We start from the raw sequence: 20475 nt of genomic DNA on the forward strand, positions 1-20475 counted from the left end.
CAGCTGGACCGAGTCCAAGAGGGAGGGAGGCCGGGCAGGAGCACAGAGCGGGGCTGAGTACTGAGGGAGACGGGCAGGAGCACAGAGCGGGGCTGAGTACTGAGGGAGACGGGCAGGAGCACAGAGCGGGGCTGAGTACTGAGGGAGACGGGCAGGAGCACAGAGCGGGGCTGAGTACTGAGGGAGACGGGCAGGAGCACAGAGCGGGGCTGAGTACTGAGGGAGACAGGCAGGAGCACAGAGCGGGGCTGAGTACTGAGGGAGACGGGCAGGAGCACAGAGCGGGGCTGAGTACTGAGGGAGACGGGCAGGAGCACAGAGTGGGGCTGAGTACTGAGGGAGACGGGCAGGAGCACAGAGCGGGGCTGAGTACTGAGGGAGACAGGCAGGAGCACAGAGCGGGGCTGAGTACTGAGGGAGACGGGCAGGAGCACAGAGCACAGAGCGGGGCTGAGTACTGAGGGAGACGGGCAGGAGCACAGAGCGGGGCTGAGTACTGAGGGAGACGGGCAGGAGCACAGAGCGGGGCTGAGTACTGAGGGAGACGGGCAGGAGCACAGAGCGGGGCTGAGTACTGAGGGAGACAGGCAGGAGCACAGAGCGGGGCTGAGTACTGAGGGAGACGGGCAGGAGCACAGAGCGGGGCTGAGTACTGAGGGAGACGGGCAGGAGCACAGAGCGGGGCTGAGTACTGAGGGAGACGGGCAGGAGCACAGAGCGGGGCTGAGTACTGAGGGAGACGGGCGCGGAGCCAGTACGTGGGAGAAACAGCCCATAACCAAAAGACGCACGACAAGGTGGAGGCGTGGATATCTCGAGTCGAGGAAAGGTGCGGGTTGGAAGGCCCCGCCACGAATACGGACGGCCCAACACCATCAAGTGAATCCAGGAGGACCGGTGTTCCTAATTTTTTGGAATGTGCCCTGAAGGCACTGAGAAAAAATTAATAAATATAATTTTTGATGAACTATTCTCGCTCTCTCTTCCTCTCTCACCCCATGGGTCACCACAACACACACACACATACACAAACACACACACACACACACACACACATACACACACACACACGCTCCTCTCTCTCCATTCGCCCTCCTGGCACCTCCCGGCTCCAGGTTTGACATTGCAACCACACTGTATAATGATCGAGAGACGCCATACAAGCTCATCACCCAGATCTATACAATATCCAGACATGGGAAATGTCTTACTCTGGTGTCTCATGTGCAGCTCTCTTAAAACTGTGTCTTGTTCCTTTAATCTACCACTGTAAAGGAGAGCCTAGTTTATAGAAAATGTCTTTACATAATAAATGAATGAACAAATGTGGACATTCCAAACGTATGGAGTAAATGCACAAAAGATCATGGAATCTTTTATTTCACATCATCCTATTTATTGATATTTATTGATAGATCACAAGCCAAATAAAGATGGACACTGTGTGATATTGTTGTTCTTATTAAGGGTCTGTGAAGAAACCTTGGGTATGAGAAACGTTATTATTATTATTATCATTATTATTATTATTATTATTATTATTATTATTATTATTATTATTTATTCATCTATTTATTATTTATTAGAAATAGTAGTTTCATTTATAGCATCAATGCAAGAAATGATCTTCACTCTACTCAATTAAATTTAATAAGACCAGAAATGACAAGCTGTTTGGCTTTTATGGCGAAACCATGGTGATATCCTTTCATGTCTCACTTTAATGACATGGAATACATTGGTTATAGTTAGTGTATCTCTGAGTGTATCTCTGATGTCACGGCAGTTGCCAAAGCCACCGAAGATACAGAAAAAGCTTTCAGGTTGCGTTTAATGTTGAAAGCATGCATGCATGCCTGGACTTTTTTGATGTGATTTGTACTATTTCAGGTGAAAATGTTAAAGATGATATTTGAAAGAATCCGAGCATATGCCTGTCCTCCGTTTGGCACAAAATGCTTTAGATGTGTATCAAGTGATGGAACAACTAAAGGTTTGTATTACCATGGCTTCAAAGCAGAGGAAAAGCCTCTTTTCAAGGCTTTTGTTTGTGCATCTATTTGTAAATACTGTGTGCGTATGTACATATGCATACCTACAGTACTGTGCAGAAGTCTGAGGCACCCTACACTTATACATATATATGCTCATTTTTTTGTGCGTGTTAGAATAAAAGAAAACATTTGAGATTTCCAAATATTCATTTTCCAAAATATTAAATTTTACAGACACATATCAAACGTAAAGAGAAAGAAAACTGATTCGTAAAGGCGAGAGCACGTGATCGTGCCTTTGATCTTTTCCGCTAGCACGTAACAAAAATAAGCAATCTTCACCAACAGAGGGAACAGGAGGAGATGAATGGGACTGTCTGTTTAATACCATATACACACAGCGGAATGGATAATCTGTGCATACAGCACAGAATGAAAGTGGGATTTTAACCTAAGAGGATTTTGATATTGATTTGACAGTGGGGGAAAAAAGGGTTTAATCACTAAATAAATCCATTATGCTTCTGCACAAGAACCAACACATTTAAAAAAAACAACATTACAAAAAAACACACATAAATTATTCAGATCCAGACAGTGATTGTTAGCCTCCAAAAGCTAACAAAAAATGCAATTCTTCTAAAACATTTTGAAAATGTCAGTTCTTCCTATTTGTTTGTACACACAATAAATCGTGGAATATAGGAAATGTCTGTAAAACAAAGAGACTACATTCTGTTTGTAAAAAGTCTAAATTCTCACTTTTTCAAATGCACCACTGTCAGATGGAGAGACACACTGAGGACGGGCAGAAAACCCCTCGGGATCACCCCCATGTTGCCCTGATTGTACTCCTGGACAGAGAGGATCCTGGGAAGTGCCCTCAGAGGTGCAGATACAGAGGCATCACACTGGGAAGCGCACTGTGGACAGCAGTCACATGCGGTCTGCAGGCAGGGCTGCGCACTGGGGACAGCAGTCACATGCGGTCTGCAGGCAGGGCTGCGCACTGGGGACAGCAGTCACATGCGGTCTGCAGGCAGGGCTGCGCACTGGGGACAGCAGTCACATACGGCCTGCAGGCAGGGAAGCGCACTGGGGACAGCAGTCACATACGGCCTGCAGGCAGGGCTGCGCACTGTGGACAGCAGTCACATACGGCCTGCAGGCAGGGAAGCGCACTGGGGACAGCAGTCACATGCGGTCTGCAGGCAGGGCTGCGCACTGGGGACAGCAGTCACATGCGGCCTGCAGGCAGGGCTGCGCACTGGGGACAGCAGTCACATGCGGTCTGCAGGCAGGGCTGCGCACTGTGGACAGCAGTCACATGCGGTCTGCAGGCAGGGCTGCGCACTGTGGACAGCAGTCACATACGGTCTGCAGGCAGGGCTGCCTCAGGGGACATAATGCCCTGTGAAAACACCTCACAGCGGGCCCCACCGCTGCACAATTGCAGAACAATTTTTCAAGGGCCTCTGTCAGTGTCAGAGCCCTTGGCTTCAACCTAACTTTCCCCCTCAGACGGTGCCCCTGAGCAGGGTCCGTCTGTTCCATCGAAGATGCCGCACCCTCCCAGGGTGGACTGACTGAAAGTCACGTTATTGAGCGTGTTACTCTATCGCAGTGGTCCTCACAGGGTGTGCTGGGGTCCTCACTCCTGGTCCAGGAGAGCCGCAGGGCGTGCTGGCTTTTGTTGTTACTCAGCGCTTAATTGATCAATTAAAGCAGTGAATTACACAGTTAACTCACCTCACCCGGGTTCTTGGGTCTTAATCGGTTGCTGATATTAAGGTGAAAACAAAAGCCAGCACATCCTGCGCCTCTCCAGGACCAGGAGTGAGGACCACAGCACACCCTGCGGCTCTCCAGGACCAGGAGTGAGGACCACTGATCAAAACTGTAGCATGATGTCTCCACTGCGTCAGCACACCTCACTGCCAGTCAACTCCTCTTCCGTCCTCCTCCGCAGGTCAGACGTTCTCCCACGGAAACACGAAGCGGCATCAGCACAGCGCACAGCGATGGAGGAATGGACAGAGATCCACCGGAGGCGCTGAAACCGCAGTGTGAGTGGCGCGCACATCAGGGTGGGACGCAGGGAGCGCTGCCCTCCACACGCAGCACCGGGGCGCAGAACAGCGTCTGGACTGAAGACTCACTTAAATAACCAACCCATTCTTTATGAGCCTAGGGGTGGATCTAGAGATTTATGCAGGGAAAGAGTTATGTCTCAACCCCACACGCACACACACACACACACACACACACACACACACACACACAAAGCACACATACACAGACACACACACATACACACAGACACACATACACAGACACACACACATACACACATATACACATACACACAAACATACAGACACAGACACACACATACACACACAAACGCACACACACGCACACACGCGCATACACACACACACACACACACACACACACACACACATAAATGCACACGCTCAAAAAGGCAAACTGTAGAGGGGTATGTTCTCTCATCCACCCGCTCCACCCTTGCATTTAGATTAAATAAGAATAAATAAACAACAGATTTTTCTGTACAAGCCATTTGGCAAATGGCCACATGAGATGCCCCCAAAAAAGATAATCAAAAATCATTTGAGACCAAATATGAAACAGGCCGTGTATGTTATACACTTGTTTTTTTCTAAAGGAAAAAGTTTGTTTTTTAAAGTATTTACAGACTTTTTAATCAATCTTTACAATGTGATGTCTTGTGATATTAGAAGTATTACGGTAGGGTTATTAATGTCCCCTACCACAGCCTGTCAAAGTCCAGATAAATCCATCCTGTACACTGCACAGAGCACACAATCATTTGTCTTCATATGCCAAACTATTACATTAGAAGTTGCTGAAGAAGGAACCCTGCTTTCAGCAGTCTCAAGTATTTAGTGTCCTGCACAATACAGCAATACCACAATATCACAGAATTACTACATTCTGACGTAGGAGCTTTTTATAGCTTAACGCAATTAGCACCAATAACTGCTCATAACTTTATAGCAAATTGAAAAATAATCCCTGCAAATGTATGACAAAAGTCTATAGAATTACACAGAATTGATTTTCTTTTTTTAAATGTATTTAAATTAAAGTTAAAATTCAGAGATTTCTCAACTACTGCATTTATTGCTGAAATGTTAGTAAAGTCATCGTGGTCACGTTCATATTAAGACTAGCTTACACAGATTAAAATGGTGCGACCGAATCTTTAGCATACACGCATCTCTGAAGATACTGTACCCAGACCTGGTACAATGTGCAATAATAATGGTCAAAGCAAATTAGGAATATGTGGATCCCAGAAATCCAACATGGAGGACACCATGGATTTGTGCAACGTTTTGATCTTATGACTACCGTCGTAAATGCTATGAACAAGTGCATGGGCAACCACTTTACTCACAGCACTTTACTGCCCTCAGCATGAACATGGTCAATTTTATGGGAATTCTATAGGAATTTTATGGGAATTTCAAGAGAATTTCATGGTATTCCCATTTCAGCCATAATAGCGTGCCAAATACAAAACGGCACAGCGAAGAATATTAATCGTCACGGAAATGAAAAATAAACATCGCTAGCCCATGAGCTGGGCTCCAAAGGGTTTGAGTCAGCAAAGACTGAGAACAACCACTTGCTTGTGTAAGCACTGCATATTTCACTCAACTTTGGCTGGGAGTCCGCCGTCGTCTCCAGCCGACGGGGTAGGGTGCACTGAGGTGACCCAGGCCTCCCGCGGACACACTCGCTCTCGAAACATCAGATTGATGATCGCTGTAGTAGCACGCTGCCTGCAGGGCTTAAAGAAGTTGCCTTCTCGCATACAAGTGGGCCAGAGAACAACATGCCCTTTAGCTGCAGTGCTGGTGACTCGAATAGCACAACCGCCAAAAAGAAAACGGCCATTAAATAAAGGAGCCGGAGTTCTGACCTGAAATACCCCTCGTCTTTGCTCCAAACTGTGGAAACTCGTTGGTTTCACGGACACCGGTCACACTGCTGGGGGAATGGTGGTCAGGAGGTGCTGAATGAATATGCACACTAAAGAGTAACGTACCGATTTGGACCTGGAAGTTGCAGTACGGTGTCAAGATCTCAATAGTACTTTAGCGGTCCTGTCTGTCTTTCTTTCTTTCTTTCTTTCTTTCTAAAGCTGATGAATTTCCCCAGGATTGTTTCAGTTTCTCCAACTGCACGGACGCCATTATAGAAATGAAGGACCGGGCTGCAGCATTTGATCTAGCACTCTAAAATGTGCTTTTATTGAAATCAGGCTTTCGCACAGGCGTCTAAAGAGGTTCTTTGCCTTGAACACCAAGTATTTGCAAGCGTTATGTAAAAAATTGGCTGAGACTGAGTGTTTTCTTTTTGCAGGAAAGTTGAATTGAATGAAATATATTCTGAAAAAAGACCAAAAAAGACCGTCTTTAGAGGTGACCTCGGCAGCCATTTTGTTTGCTTGACGAAAAGCAAAGGCAGGATATATATAATACACTACTACATTTTTAATTTAATGTCTTAACATCAATTTCAGTGAAATATATGTTTATACTGTACCATAACATATTACAGTTTCACTACAATCAAGCTAACCTGGGGTTTCTAAGACACTGAGTTAGTAAAGGCAGCCAACATTGGAATGGCTTTGAGAGGCTGGGAAAAGCACACACGTCAGGTCAGGGTCTGGAGGTTTTTTTCCGCTCCGATCAGATGGCCGAGGCGCTCGGGTTATTCTCCCAGATAAGCGGCGGCCCGGCGGAGAGCTTTAAAGCATCTCTCGCCCTCCTTGTTATGCCGGACCGTGATGTATTATTTCCTCCGGTTTCCAAAAGTCCATTAGGTGCTGGCGGTTGGCCACCATGCCTCCCGCAGACAGAGATAAAGATGCGAAGATGGCATGAGGGGAAACGGAATGAGAACGAGGGCATCAACACGGTTTATGAAAAGCCCAACGCTCTCATGCGATTCACACTGCTGGAGTTTATATTTTTTTATATTGTCTTTTTTTTTTTGGTAAATTTACAATCCAATAATTGAACCTGCAGCAAACACACAAAGCAAGAGTTGCAGGATTTATTCTCCCCTTCTCCCTTCCTCTCCTGGGGAATACAGATGTGGAATTTAATGATTCAATTTAGGCCAGTGTCCTGCAGGAGAGCTGGGGGAATGAGGCCAAGATTAAACATGCCTTCAAAAGGTTGTTTGTCTAGGTTTTACTGTATTTGCATTTCTGTTACCTCTCCCCATCCAGGCTGTCTCGTTTGGCAATTTGTTGCCCATTTGCGAGGGGATTTCACCCTCACTTCTGTTCCTTTTCAAGAAATATCCCACGCTCATAATTACGTACGGTACTGTTTTACAAACATTGTGCATTTGACATGTATCTTATTTCGAGAGAAAGACAGGAATTAAGCACGCAAATTACTCAAGCATCCAAGCCAAATTGTTGGGAATCAACAGATACTAAAAAGTGTTTATCAAGGAAAAGTAAGCAAGTAAGCATTGTTTTGCAAATTTCAAGCTTAAAATATACTTTATATACTAATATGTCCTTTGTAAACTGTGTGTGTGTGAAGTGAAGATGTACACAGCAAAAAAATCAGAAAGGCAAAGGTTTTGGTTTCATCCAAGTACAGGATATATAATAAATTAGCATGTTTTAATGTCATCTTAATGAACATCGATTTCAGTGAAATTCCACAAACCATAACAGATTGGACAGTTTTAATGATGCAAAGCTTGTGGAGCTAGTAAGGGCAGACGACTCGAGAAGCTCCGCCTCCTCACATGATGCGTACGTCTAATGGGAGGGGCTATATTAAGCACCAACCTTACCTGTTTAGGCCCTTGGTCATTTTGCATGCTCTGCCATGCTATGCTGCCGGCTAGCTGTTGCCACATCTGCCCTGATGCAATCATACAAAGTAAAAGCACTCAACATAAGAATGGGCTTATACTTTGGCTATAATTGACTTACAGCTATAGTCTTACCATTTAGCTGCCTTTGATATTGAATCCACAGCAGGACATTGGCTATGATCCACCAGGACAAAGTAGGCTAAATTCACCCTGAGTTCCTCATTAAATCAGCGCATCAGTGCTCCCTAGCTACTCGTCAGGCAAATACAGGTTACCAGTTGTCGTACCGCCATTTTTATTATCGCACAATTTCAGAATGTGCCCTACTGCACACAAATTATCAGAGCAACAGCTCCTCTCGACCAGCGTCCATCTTGTGGTCCTTTGAAATGGTAAACCCATCTCATTCCACTTCACCGGTCGCCGAATTACAAAGTTCTACACCTCAAAACTTTATGCAATCTATATTTGCACACCCCGGATGAAACACGAGTTCTGCAGAGCGGAACAACTACATACAAGATGCTGAGGTAGGCAGGGAGCCCACGGACTCAATCCGGGCCGTCAATACAGACAGGAAGGGAGGATTTAAGATGCGCCATCTTGTCCAATGAGCAAGTGCATTTCATCAAAGGCTGAAGCTGCTTTCTGGAAAACCATGGAGATAAGTTCGGTCCCCTTTTATGCATGTTCGTTAAAAGAAGAAAGCCGGCGCCCACATCGCACTATTGCCAACGCGAAGCCACCGACTTTCATGCGTATGTGTGCTTTTATTTTCCATCTGGGAAAATAGATAGCTAACTCGTGAGCTCCCCAGACCTCATTATCAGTCGACTGCACAGCTCTTGGTTCTCACAAACGCCTAGCCCTTTACCAGCCAGAAAGAAATGACACCGACAACAACAGCAATAAAACAAATGCCAGAACGAAGATTTGAGTGTGCACAGTATCGCTTTGAGAAGACGCCTCATACAGCAGCAGTTCATAATCACTTTTATAGGCTGCGCATACAGTATTGAAATAGCAACCGCTGCATCCATGTGTCACGATCAACTCTGAGAGCACAAATGCAAAATCAAATCCGGCAACCATGAACTCTCTCTCTCTCTCTCTCTCTCTCTCTCTCTCTCTCTCTCTCATTTAAATTTGGTCAACAGCTGCATTTGTTTTGTTAATTGAATATTAGTGCTGGTGGATACTCAATGCCCCTTGGGCTAGGGCTATGGCTATGCATAGCTGTACTTGGATTGCTGGTTCTTCTGTAAAATGACTACCAGTTGATCATTTTTAGGCTGACAAATTGTATTATTTATTGAAAATACTGTGTAAGAGGAAGCATATCTTTGCCTCCACCTCTCCTAAGGATTTGGGATTACATGTACAGTACTGTGCAAAAGTCTCAGGCACCCTAGACTTTATTATATATATGTTAGTATAAAAGAACACATTTGAGATTTCCAAATAGTCATTTTCCAAAAGATTTAATTTTACAGAGACATTTTTGTATTTAATAATAAAAAAAGTAACATATTACTTTTTTTAAAAACAAGGAGCCAACCAAAGTCTGCAGAAGAACTGTGCCAAGTTCTCCAACATGCTTAGAACAACCTCCCTGCTGATTGTCTTATAGAACTGCAGGACAGCATTGGCTCAGAGAAGTGATGCAGTTTTAACGCCGAAGGGCGGTCACAAAAAAAACTGAAATGTAATGTAAAATGTACATTACGTTTATTTAGGACCTTTCGTTGAATTCTTTTTGAAAGAATGGTATCTGTACAGAATGTTATACAGGTGCCTTTTGCACAGGTTGAGTGTGTTGTCTTCAGTTGTGAGGGCGCGGTTACCCCGTCGGAGGGAGACTGCTGGGGTTTAGACCTTGTTGAGAAAAACATGCGCGGGGTGCTTTAATTGCTTCTTTTCTGAGGCGGCTGGTTTCCTTAACAACAGCAAAGGACAAAGAAAATGTCAGTGAAGAGATGGCTCAGGAAGATTCCAGTATATTTTCTCCAAGAATGTTGCTTGAATAAAAAACTAAAAATAGGAAAGGTATGTAAAACACTGAATAATGCGCTGAAATGACAGATAAGATACTTTAGAAGAATAGTAAAGTGTTTCTCCTCTGCATTAGGGCTGGCAAAGCAGTAAGGCTTCAATATTTTCATCTGCCTCGTAAGGAAGTAGGGTACCTGACTTGACTTCTAGACTTCATGACCTTTGGAATGCACTAATTCTACTTTGGATAAAAATCTGCTAAAATTGTCTGCTAAAATTTGATTACGTAATGTAGCTTAATATAATGACTTAAAGTGCCTAGAGGAAATACAGTGAGAATGTATGATTTTTAAATTAAACAATGAGTTACGTGGCACAAATCACCTGAAATAATTTTCAATATTGAATATCAAGCTACAGTAGGTGCTTGTTCCATTTCATTCCATTTTTAGATAATTAAATGAAAAATCACTGTGAATTGCTTAATGCCTTAAGTATTGCCATTTTTCTTGACGCAAGCTTAGAAATGACACGCAAAATAAAGTAGTTATTATATTTTTGAACCCTTTTGACTACAGGCATAATCCTGGTCTCTTCTGAAAGGAAGTTTTATTTCCTCCAAATATATCTATTTAGTCAGTTCTTAGATGAGCTGAAGTTATACTGAATTTTCTTCCACACGGATGTTCAGAGACTGTTGTACTTGGGCTCAATGTGTTCGAGAGAGCCTGTACAAAACAGCATTTCTATGTACAAGTACTTTTATAAAGAAAGTATACAACGGCGAGAAGGACAACAATGATAATTTCTCCAGAGAAATTTGAAGTAAACAATGGGCATTCTATCAATGTCTCTGAGTTTTTAGAATGAGAAACTGTTATGCATTTGGTCTGCTGCACACTTGTCATTAAAAGGACACTGACATTACCATATTTCTTGCAGTATGTGGATTTCAAAAACGCAGAGAAGGTGAGGTCCCCCTACACTTGTTTTACCACCCACAAGGAACTGTTGCCGCTAAAGCAATGGCATGTTAAAATAGGTTAGAACTGTGAGTTAACGCTTTCAAACGGTATATCCTGTTACCATAGTGATTGAAAATTTCAGGCTTACAAAAGGAATGAATGCAAAAAAAAAAACCCTCACTTAAGTCTCTTAACCCAGACTTAAGGGGTTAAAGAGTAGTAGAACAGTAGTAGAGTAGAATCAGAAATAGTCTCTTTAAAATCCCTTTACTGAGAAACTGCCAGTGACTATATAACTGCATGAGTCATACATCATGGGTTTCAAACATTATCCCTCATCCAGAGATTATTGTAATTTTAGCATTTGGCCTTATGTGAAGACTATAACCCAGTAAAGCAATTTCGTAATGTGTGTACATCATTCACCGTCATTTTGGACAAGAGCCACTAGGTGTCACAGCAATGTCTCGGGAAATTTTCTCGACACAACGAGAGAGCTGGATTAGGACAGACATAAATGTCCTCCTTTTTCCCTGGATACTGTAAATAGAAGCTCGCTATCCCAGTTAAATCCTCATCCAATCAGAGCACAGTAGGGTGCAAGGTGCAGAGCTTTTGTGCTTCATCATGACACGTACATTCTGGTAAGAATGTACAGCCAAACTCTTTCACCATCCGCCAACCAAACACGTAGAGCGGCACATACAACGATCCCAGAGAAATGTCCATCTTTAACGATTCCGGAGAAAGGCAAAAAGCACCTTCCCCGCTGCAGTCATTAAATCTGTTGTTTGGATCAAGCTGGGCCTAAGCTTTTTTTTTAAGTTTGCCCTGGACTGTAAAGACAGCAAGACAGCTGCTTCACTGTCTCTATTTTGTTCTTTTGTATTTATGTTTTTTTTCTTCTTGTTTTTCTTGCTTTTCCCGCAGCTCACAAACTCGCAAAGAATTCAGTCATGGCCCTGGTGTGGGGAAACAAATATGAAATACGTTTATTTGTTTCAAGGACTTAGGAAATGGTTCATCGCTTGTAGTCAGCCGGATGTGTAGACGGCTTGAGGCGATTTGATCAAAATAATCGTTGACAGCAGCTCTTGGCATTTTTAGATTTCGTGTTTTGTGCAGTGCTGACCAATGGCATCATTATGGGTGTGTATCACTAGCCAATCAGACAGTTTTTACAGGACTATCAAGACATCAGGGACAGCGCCCTTACTATTTCAGCAAGTGCCGTGGGATCTGTAATGACTTTGGTTGAACTTCTCATCTGGAGGACGGCACCTCCAGCAGCACAGCGTCCCCATCACTTCACGGGATGCATTGGCTTTCTGCATGGTCGCCAGGAAAAGTGTGCCCACTCCTACTCACCTAAGCATCGCAGCACTAACACACTTCTCGGTGGTGCTCTCCCATTCGACTACAAGCCCAGCCTCGAACTGCATATCATTGGCAATTTGGTATCTAAGAATGACGGTGGTTCTCGGCGTGATGCACGGTTAAGGCATCTGCTTCAGTAGTTTGTAATCCTTCAGTTCATGGCAAAAAATAATCAGTAGCTATTATATTAAGCGAGGAGTGAGTGGAAAAACAATGGGAGAAGAGGAAGAAACAGAAGAAACGGAATGTGTGAAAGCTCTTGTATGAGCTAAACCTGTTCCCATGTTGTCCAGCTTTCATTGGCTTCATTACATTACACATTGCAAGCGATTATGAGGGGCCAACCTCGGTGGTTCGGTCAGGATGGACCAGTCCATCGCAGGAATCCCCAGCCCGTACCCTCTGATTACCCTTTGGGGCAGCCTGTAATCTAGTGGTGGTACATGACAGGGACCTGGTTGGTTGATGGTTGAAGCCCTGGTGCAAGCCATGATAAGGCCCTGCATAGCTCCACACGGTGGTTAACCGCAACATTGCTCCAGGAGCGATTGTCCCCTGCTTAATCTCATCAACTGTAAGTCGCTTTGGATAAAAGTGACAGCTAAATGACAAATTATTATTAAAATAGGACAACCCCAGCTCTCAAGTATGTGTAGATACTGGGCCTGTCCGGACTTTTGATGAACCGTTGGCACTTCGATAAGCCGCCTTCTGGTGAGGGGGTATCTCTGAAGGGACACGACACGTGTTCATCACAGGTTTCCAGCAGGGCCGCCTGACCCTGGGAACGTCTCCCAGCATGCACCGCACGCTTCCCGCTTCCAGATCCGAGCGAGGCGGTGTCAACGGGGCGCCGCTTGACGTCGAGAGAGCGCACAAAACCGCGGGCCGCGAGTCTTCCCCTCCGAGGGAATTAACGGCTTTTTAAGAGCCTTCCCTCTCAGCTTCAATGAGCGAACAATGGGAGCACGCACAGCCTGAGATTACCCAAAGCTTGTTGATCAGTACTTCGTGAATAAATGTTGCTTTTTCCCCCCCCAACGGCGTCATGCCGTTGAACATATTTCAATGTGACAAGCGGCTAATGAAGAAAACCCAAATCAAACAGTTAATTAATGTTTATGTTTATATAATGGGGGAGAGAGAAGCCGTCTCCGTTTCTGCCCAGCCATGCGGAGGGGAACTCAGCTGGGATCAAGGCCATTAGTCCCCTCTCCCCTGATAAGGCCCTCTCTCGCTCTGCTCCTATCTGCAGTGACGGACATTTTTGCTATGCAAGCCCATCATCATAATGTCTGTCCTTTGAGGAAGTGATTGAAATCCTGTTAACGTCGGCAGAGCGGACAGCCTCATTCCTGATAGCACTCAAACGCCCCCCCCTCTCTCTCTCTCCCCCTCTCTCCCCCTCCCTTTTCTCTCCTCTACTGTCTGTGCACTTGATATTTTTTCATTTTTTCACTTTTATAGCAGCAGGAGTTAACGCAGTTCAAGGGTGTCAGCACAGGAGCCAATGCACTTCTGTGTGTCTACAGCTTTCCATGTGCTAGGCTGAATAAGTACAGATGGAAATCTGTTTATTTTAATTTTATTTTATGTACTATTTATTTTCATAACAATCATTAAAATGTAATAACATTAATAATAATAATAATAATAATAATAATAATAATAATAATATCTAACCTGCCTATTCCTTCGCAGGGGGTGCCGGAACATATCCCAGCATGCATTGGGGAGAAGCAGGAATACACCCTGAACAGGCCGGCAATCCATTGCAAGGCATACTATTAAATTATTACATTTATTATTTATTTACCAATTAAATTTAGTTTAAATTCCTGTAGCAGAGCCAAGAGGGACAAAGGGGAGAGATCTCTTAAGAGCTTAACAGATGGCATCATCAACAGACAAGCAGCCCCATCTGCAAAAGTTCCCAAAAGCGCTACAAGCTAACTGTTCTGAATGAAAAGGCATCAAGTGGAGCTGTGAGTCAATACTTGGGGTGCCACACATTTCTATTTGTCTTACAGTTTAGAAATGCTGCTCTTTTCGGCGTGTCAACCCTTTCCCACATGCGCTTCACAGCTTTGCGCTCAACGCTGGTCTGAAGAAGATACAAGAAAACAAAAGGTTGCTTTAACAATGGAAACTGAAGAAGGGTTTGAACGAACAGAAAAATTTATTTTTATTTTCAAATTTGTCTTCTGCGGCAAGAATATAATAAGGATATATTTCTAATACTTAAGAATAGATAGCTTGGCGGCGGCAAACCCGACCTTGCAAGGCGTGCACTAAGTGTTATTCTGCTACAGTGATTCCCATCTCAGGTTTGTGTGAAAAAGCAAAAATCCATTTTCTCTTTGCTGTAATTTGCGCCCTTTATTGACAGAACATGGCCTATGAATACAAAATAAACACAAGGTACGAGCCAGAACATACGCACTGGAGAACTTAATCACTCCTGTCCCTGGTGGCAGCCATACCTACAGTATATAACACACACACACACACACACACACACACATATACACACACACACACACACTACACACTCAAACATATAGACACAGTCTCAGCTGAAGTCACACCTTACTTTCAATAAAGAGACCCAGGTGCTGCTGGGTCTCATGTGCTACCCCTGTATCACTGCAAAGATAATATGCTCTGTCTCAGAAAAATATTCATAAGTAAACTAAAGGGTGCTTGCCGAGCAAATAATGTTTTTCATATTTCTAATAATGTTTTCAATATTTTATTCAACCACCAGGGCAGCTATGAGAGAATTCAGTAGAAGAAGAAAAAGAAAACATGCTCGCTCTCACAGATGTGTGCCGTGCTCTCCAAAGTGTCACTTTACAGTATAATCTGTACCGGGGAGAGAGGATCACCTCAACACAATGCCAAGGAACCAGGAATGATAACAAGCTGCAATTAGACGGTCCTACCTTTGCCATAATGTAAATAACCGAGGACATTGACGGCATACTTATTTCTCATTTTTTGTGCTTAATAGCCTTCTAATTGCAATCCCTTAAACTGTTTCATCTTCTACGCAAACAAAAAAACAACAACAACAAAATGAACAATGAATAGATTTTTGGGTACGAGACACTAAGAGCTTATTGTTGACTGATTAGCCAGGCAATTACACCTTATTAAGTATGTATTGGCTAGTAATTACGGGGCAAAACATAACAAACATATTAACTAAAAAAGACTAGCTATTAGCCAAATGTAAGATGACCTCTATCATGTACTTAAGACACATAACATACAGACAGCGCATGTGTATGTGTATTAGTACCCCCTTTCATGTTATTAGCAAGCTTATTGCTCTGCTGCATCACACCCTCCCACCCGCTAATCGTTGCTCTGATACCAGCAACACAAGACCAGACTTACTTTATTATCTACACAGACTCGCCTTCCCACAGCAAGGCACAGGTGCAGAGCACTGACTATCCATGGGCTGGTGAAAACCCTCAAAACTTCAGAAGGTTGGGAAACAGCACCTTAGACGGGCAAGAAGTCCACCGAGGGTGGCTTGTTCGCTAAGCCAGTGTCTACGCTGGTTCCAACCACAATAGAATCCCAGAACTTAAACAAGCTGTTAATATTTCTTGATTATGTGCTATTGATGTTTTAAGGGATTATTTACCCTCTTAAACCATGTGATGTCAGACATGGCCAAGAATATTAAAATTCCCATGTGCATATTCTGCTTATTGTGCTATATTGCAAGCAATTACATAAAAAAGGCAACTTGTTTTTAACTGATCAAACTAAAGACTGCGGTGAATCAATAGGCTCCTAATTGGTGAAATTGTCAACACCTGGCCACTAAAACTAACCACGTGGACGATGATAAAAAATTCAAAAACAATGCAAATGATAATGAGCCGAACCTGCATTGTGTTGATAAAGTTACGAAAGGAATTAAAGACATGTGTTGAGCAACCTAATTAGGAACCCATTGAGTAACCTCAGTCTAACATTTGATCAAGAAATGTGACCTATTTTCATGTAATTGTTTGCAATATAGCACAATAAAAACATGGGAGTTTTTTTTCTTAACTATGTCTGAGAAAGTGTGGCTTAAGAGGGTAAATGTTAAAAGTTCTGGGATTGCAAATGTGGTTGTTACTTAAACCAGCATACACAGGGGGCCCCCAGGACCGAGTTTGGGAACCACTGCAATATTGCCCTGAGATATACGCGAGCTGCTCCTGATTCATCCACAAAATGTTTCTATATTACCGAACAAACGGGCACACGGGGAGACATTACACAGAGACAAGACTCCATTTTCTTGGGGGAAAAGATTACTGACTGGTTTTCTTGTCATATGTTTATCATATTGTTACCATTGAATTACATTGAAAGGGGGGGGCTGAAAGACCTTTACTGGGGCCAATCACACAGGTGCTAGTGAGCAACGTCTCTCACCGACACCAAACAAGCTGCAAGAATGGAACCGAGTTTTGCCTGATTCCTGACCAGTAGTATCCCTCCAGTTATTTCAGCATTTATTTAACATTTTAAACACTGACTTTTATGTGCAGTGTCCTTGAGTCTGAGAAAGGTGCTTTAAATTACATCTATTATTATTCTGTGAATAGTAAGTTGAGTATAAAAAAAAAAAAAGCAAAAGCACGTTTCACTAAAAGCACGTTTCAGAAAATATTCGGCCATTATCCAATTGGCAACTACTTCCCTCATAGAACAGTCTAATTAGCTTGCTAATATGCTACTGATACTTTAAATGTTAACATAAATTAAGTGTTAATTGGTGATATATTTTGCAGCAGGTGAAAGCACCTTCATGATATCACATTCCCCGGTAATTTTAGAGATCATATGACTATTGCTAAACATCTTAATGAGAACAAAGGCTTTGTCGCTTTTTGAGGCCACTATTTTAGGTGAAATTTCCATAAAACCAAGGTTTTCACCATTTAAGCAGAGTTAAACTTCCATTTTCTAACTAACAAAAGAACGGCGCTCTCTTTTCCTTTACTCGAGAGAGACAGAGACAGAGCAGAGCTCTCCTCTTGGGGTTTATATGAACAGGAAGCCAGAATACAATTTGATCTTTCGCTCCCCACTGTCTCCACCACTTGACCACAGTTACCAGTTAATGAAAACAAATGGCGTTACGGTCGAGCTAGCATCCAATCATGCCGTCGTAGTTCAGAGGCGGGTGGGATTGGGACCTGCGGTTTGCATGTTTACCTGGTGTCAGATGTGAGGCTGCCTGACGATAATGGGGCAAAGGGGTGCGTATTACCCAATGAGAAGCTGATCTGGGTATATCATGTGACCTTTCGAGTAATCAAATGGTAAATCCTACCGTTGGATAATCTTGTTCACATTTCCTTTCAGAATAAAAGCCTTATGGAAATGCAGTAGATGTCAATATATGGTAAAATGTGGCGTCCAAAAGATTTTAATAAGACTACTTTAATGCATGGAAATCTGTGAAAAAGATATGTGCATTTTGTTGAATATCCATTACAGTATACCCTGCATTGTATGTATAAAAGTAATCGGGTAAAGATATTTCTGAAAAGTGAAAGCTCGGGAATAGGGGCAATCTACAATGCTACATATCTAACAGTTTGATCTACATTTCCATGCCTGGTGTAATGCAAATACAGCAGGTCATTGCTCAAAGCCGGTATTCTACAAAATCCCTGTTTCAAGCAATAATCTATTCTAAACATGCCACCATTAAGCAGCTGAGAGAGGGGCGTTCAGCCTCTTGTCATTTCGAAATGAGCGTACATGTTAATCAGCTCAATGAAGTGTGGCAGCAGAATGAGTTGGATTTCAGAGATGATGCGATAACAGTATGTATAGCATTGGTCCATTCAAGAGCCCTATACGCCCACCGAGTCTAAACACCTCTGTTTATTATCCTCATCTTCACAGCGGTTATGAATGCTATTCATAAGGCATAGAACAAACCGAGAGCAAACATATGGAAAGTGACTATGATGGTGGAATGAATGTCGGTACAGTACGGCCAGTGACTATGATCGTGGAAAGATTGTTGGTACAGTATGGGAAGTGACTTTGACCGTTGAATGATTGTTGGTACAGTACGGTAAGTCACTGATTGTTGGTACAGTACGGTAAGTGACTTTGACCCTGGAATGATTGTCGGCACAGTACGGTAAGTGACTATGACTGTTGAATGATTGTTGGTACAGTATGGTAAAAGACTTTGACCGAGGAATGATTGTCAGTCCAGTACGGTAAGTGACTTTGACTGTGGAATGATTGTCAGTCCAGTACGGTAAGTGACTTTGACTGTGGAATGATTGTTGGTCCAGTACGGTAAGTGACTTTGACTGTGGAATGATTGTTGGTCCAGTACGGTAAGTGACTTTGACTGTGGAATGATTGTTGGTCCAGTACGGTAGCCAAGCGAGCGGTACCTTGCGGATGCCCTCCTTGGACTCCTCCACGGTGTTGTCAGCTCCACCCGTGCGGTTGATCATTCTCCACATCTGGGAGTACATGGGGTCGCGCTCGAAGGGGTTCATGGCCTTGCTGCGCACCTGGTCGTACACGGCCGAGTCCAGCACGGTGCCGTACGGGAGGTCCGTCTGCTTCGACAGGTCCTGCAGAGACCTGCGGCACAGGGAGAATGTCAGCCTCTCTTTCTCTGCGGAACGCTTCATCACAAAAAGAGGAAGGGGGAGAAAGAGCGAGGGAGAGAGAGAGAGAGAGAATGTCATCTTCTCTTTTTTTATGCTACTTAACATTTTCATCGAGGCGGGAAAATAAACGAGAATGAGAAGGAGGAAGAACTATAAAAGAGAAACTCAGGAAGAAAAGGACAGTGAGGGTGAGATGGAGACTGTCAGCTTCTTGACATTAAAATGATAAAGAAAGAGATATTACGCTCATATGATTTAAATCAAAAGCATAAGGTGCATGGAATTGAGGGTCAATACAAGTTTCTTCAACTACTTATGCACATTATTCAAAACTCTTGCACATACATGTACAATACTGTCACTGAAATATCCTTATTGTGTCAGACTGTTAATACAATATCATTAGTTCTGCGTTCCAATTGCGGAAATTGCATTTCAACACATTGCAATGAAATGGTCCTTTCAGCTAAACATGTAATCTTTTTAGGAATATCCAATTCTCCTTATTGACACTTCCTTATTGGGTGAGTATCTTGCAAAAGGTAAAGGCCTCTCATCTGTCTATTGTTCAAAAGATGGTTTATGAGACGTTGCTGAATGAAAACCTGTGAGAGGCCAGAATAAAAGGGTTGTTGCTGTACCATAGTGAAGGTTAGTGTATAATGGTTCTGATTGGGATGGCTTTGTCTAAGGTTGTCTTATAGGAGTCGTTGCAAGCAAGACCAAAGCTAGGAAGAAATACAGCTCCTGGTTAATCATCTAAAGGCTGGTTTATACTCCGTTGGGCGACCATCACTGCAACCACTGACCTTCGGTTTGTAAATGGTCGGCATTTTATCTCAATCGCTGTACTGGATAATAATTGGTTATTGATGCTTCTCATTTACCCATTCACACACACACACACACACCAAAGGCGATTGGCTGCCAGGCAAGGCACCAACTGGAGCAGTTGGGGGTTAGGTGTCTTTCTCAGGGACAATACGACGCACCCAGGGCGGGATTGAACCTGCAGCCCTCCGACTGCTCTGACCAATGCTCTGATCAATGTCGCCCCCAGTTTATGCTTCACAAGTTAAATATATCTTAAATCAAAGAACAACCATCGTCAATGTCAGGCGATGTTAGAACATTCAAGAACATTCTGCGATTATGCGAGTATAAACCAGCCTTTATATTGATTGAGGCCACCATAATCATTTATATCACTTTCCCTTTTCCCAAACCTCATTTCAGAGTTTTTTTGTCTTGTCTTCTCTTTGTACTGTATGTCCAGCAGAATTTGTGGAACAGTCAAGTGTTTTTTGATTAGATTTTCTTACACTTGTATAAGCCCTTCGTATGAAGAAATACTTGTATTATAAGAATGTTCTTGCATGAGGCCTATTTTCAGTAGAGAGGCTGTGGGATATCACATGGTGAGGTCAGCATATTTAGAGAGCTAGGTTTTGTGGGGATTAGGCCAGGACACTAGGGCCGGTTTCATAAAGCAGGATTACTGAGTTTGTTATAACCCTCATAAATCTGGAACATGGACTGAAGTAAAAAGGGCTGTTCCGGGTTTTATTCAGAAAATTTTGT

The 20475-nt window shown here is 43.3% G+C and overlaps 1 protein-coding gene across 1 annotated transcript in view; it reads right to left on the minus strand.

Annotated features, from left to right (window-relative positions):
• grid2 (glutamate receptor, ionotropic, delta 2) overlaps window positions 1-20475 on the minus strand; it is a 243616-nt gene that overhangs the window by 46593 nt on the left and 176548 nt on the right. Inside the window, exon 12 of the mRNA XM_061260515.1 lies at window positions 18670-18865. Coding sequence (XP_061116499.1) covers window positions 18670-18865 — 196 coding nt within the window. The remainder of the gene's footprint in view (window positions 1-18669; window positions 18866-20475) is intronic.

This window comes from Conger conger, chromosome 11 (assembly GCF_963514075.1).
Source record: "Conger conger chromosome 11, fConCon1.1, whole genome shotgun sequence".
In the NCBI taxonomy this organism is placed as follows: domain Eukaryota; kingdom Metazoa; phylum Chordata; class Actinopteri; order Anguilliformes; family Congridae; genus Conger; species Conger conger.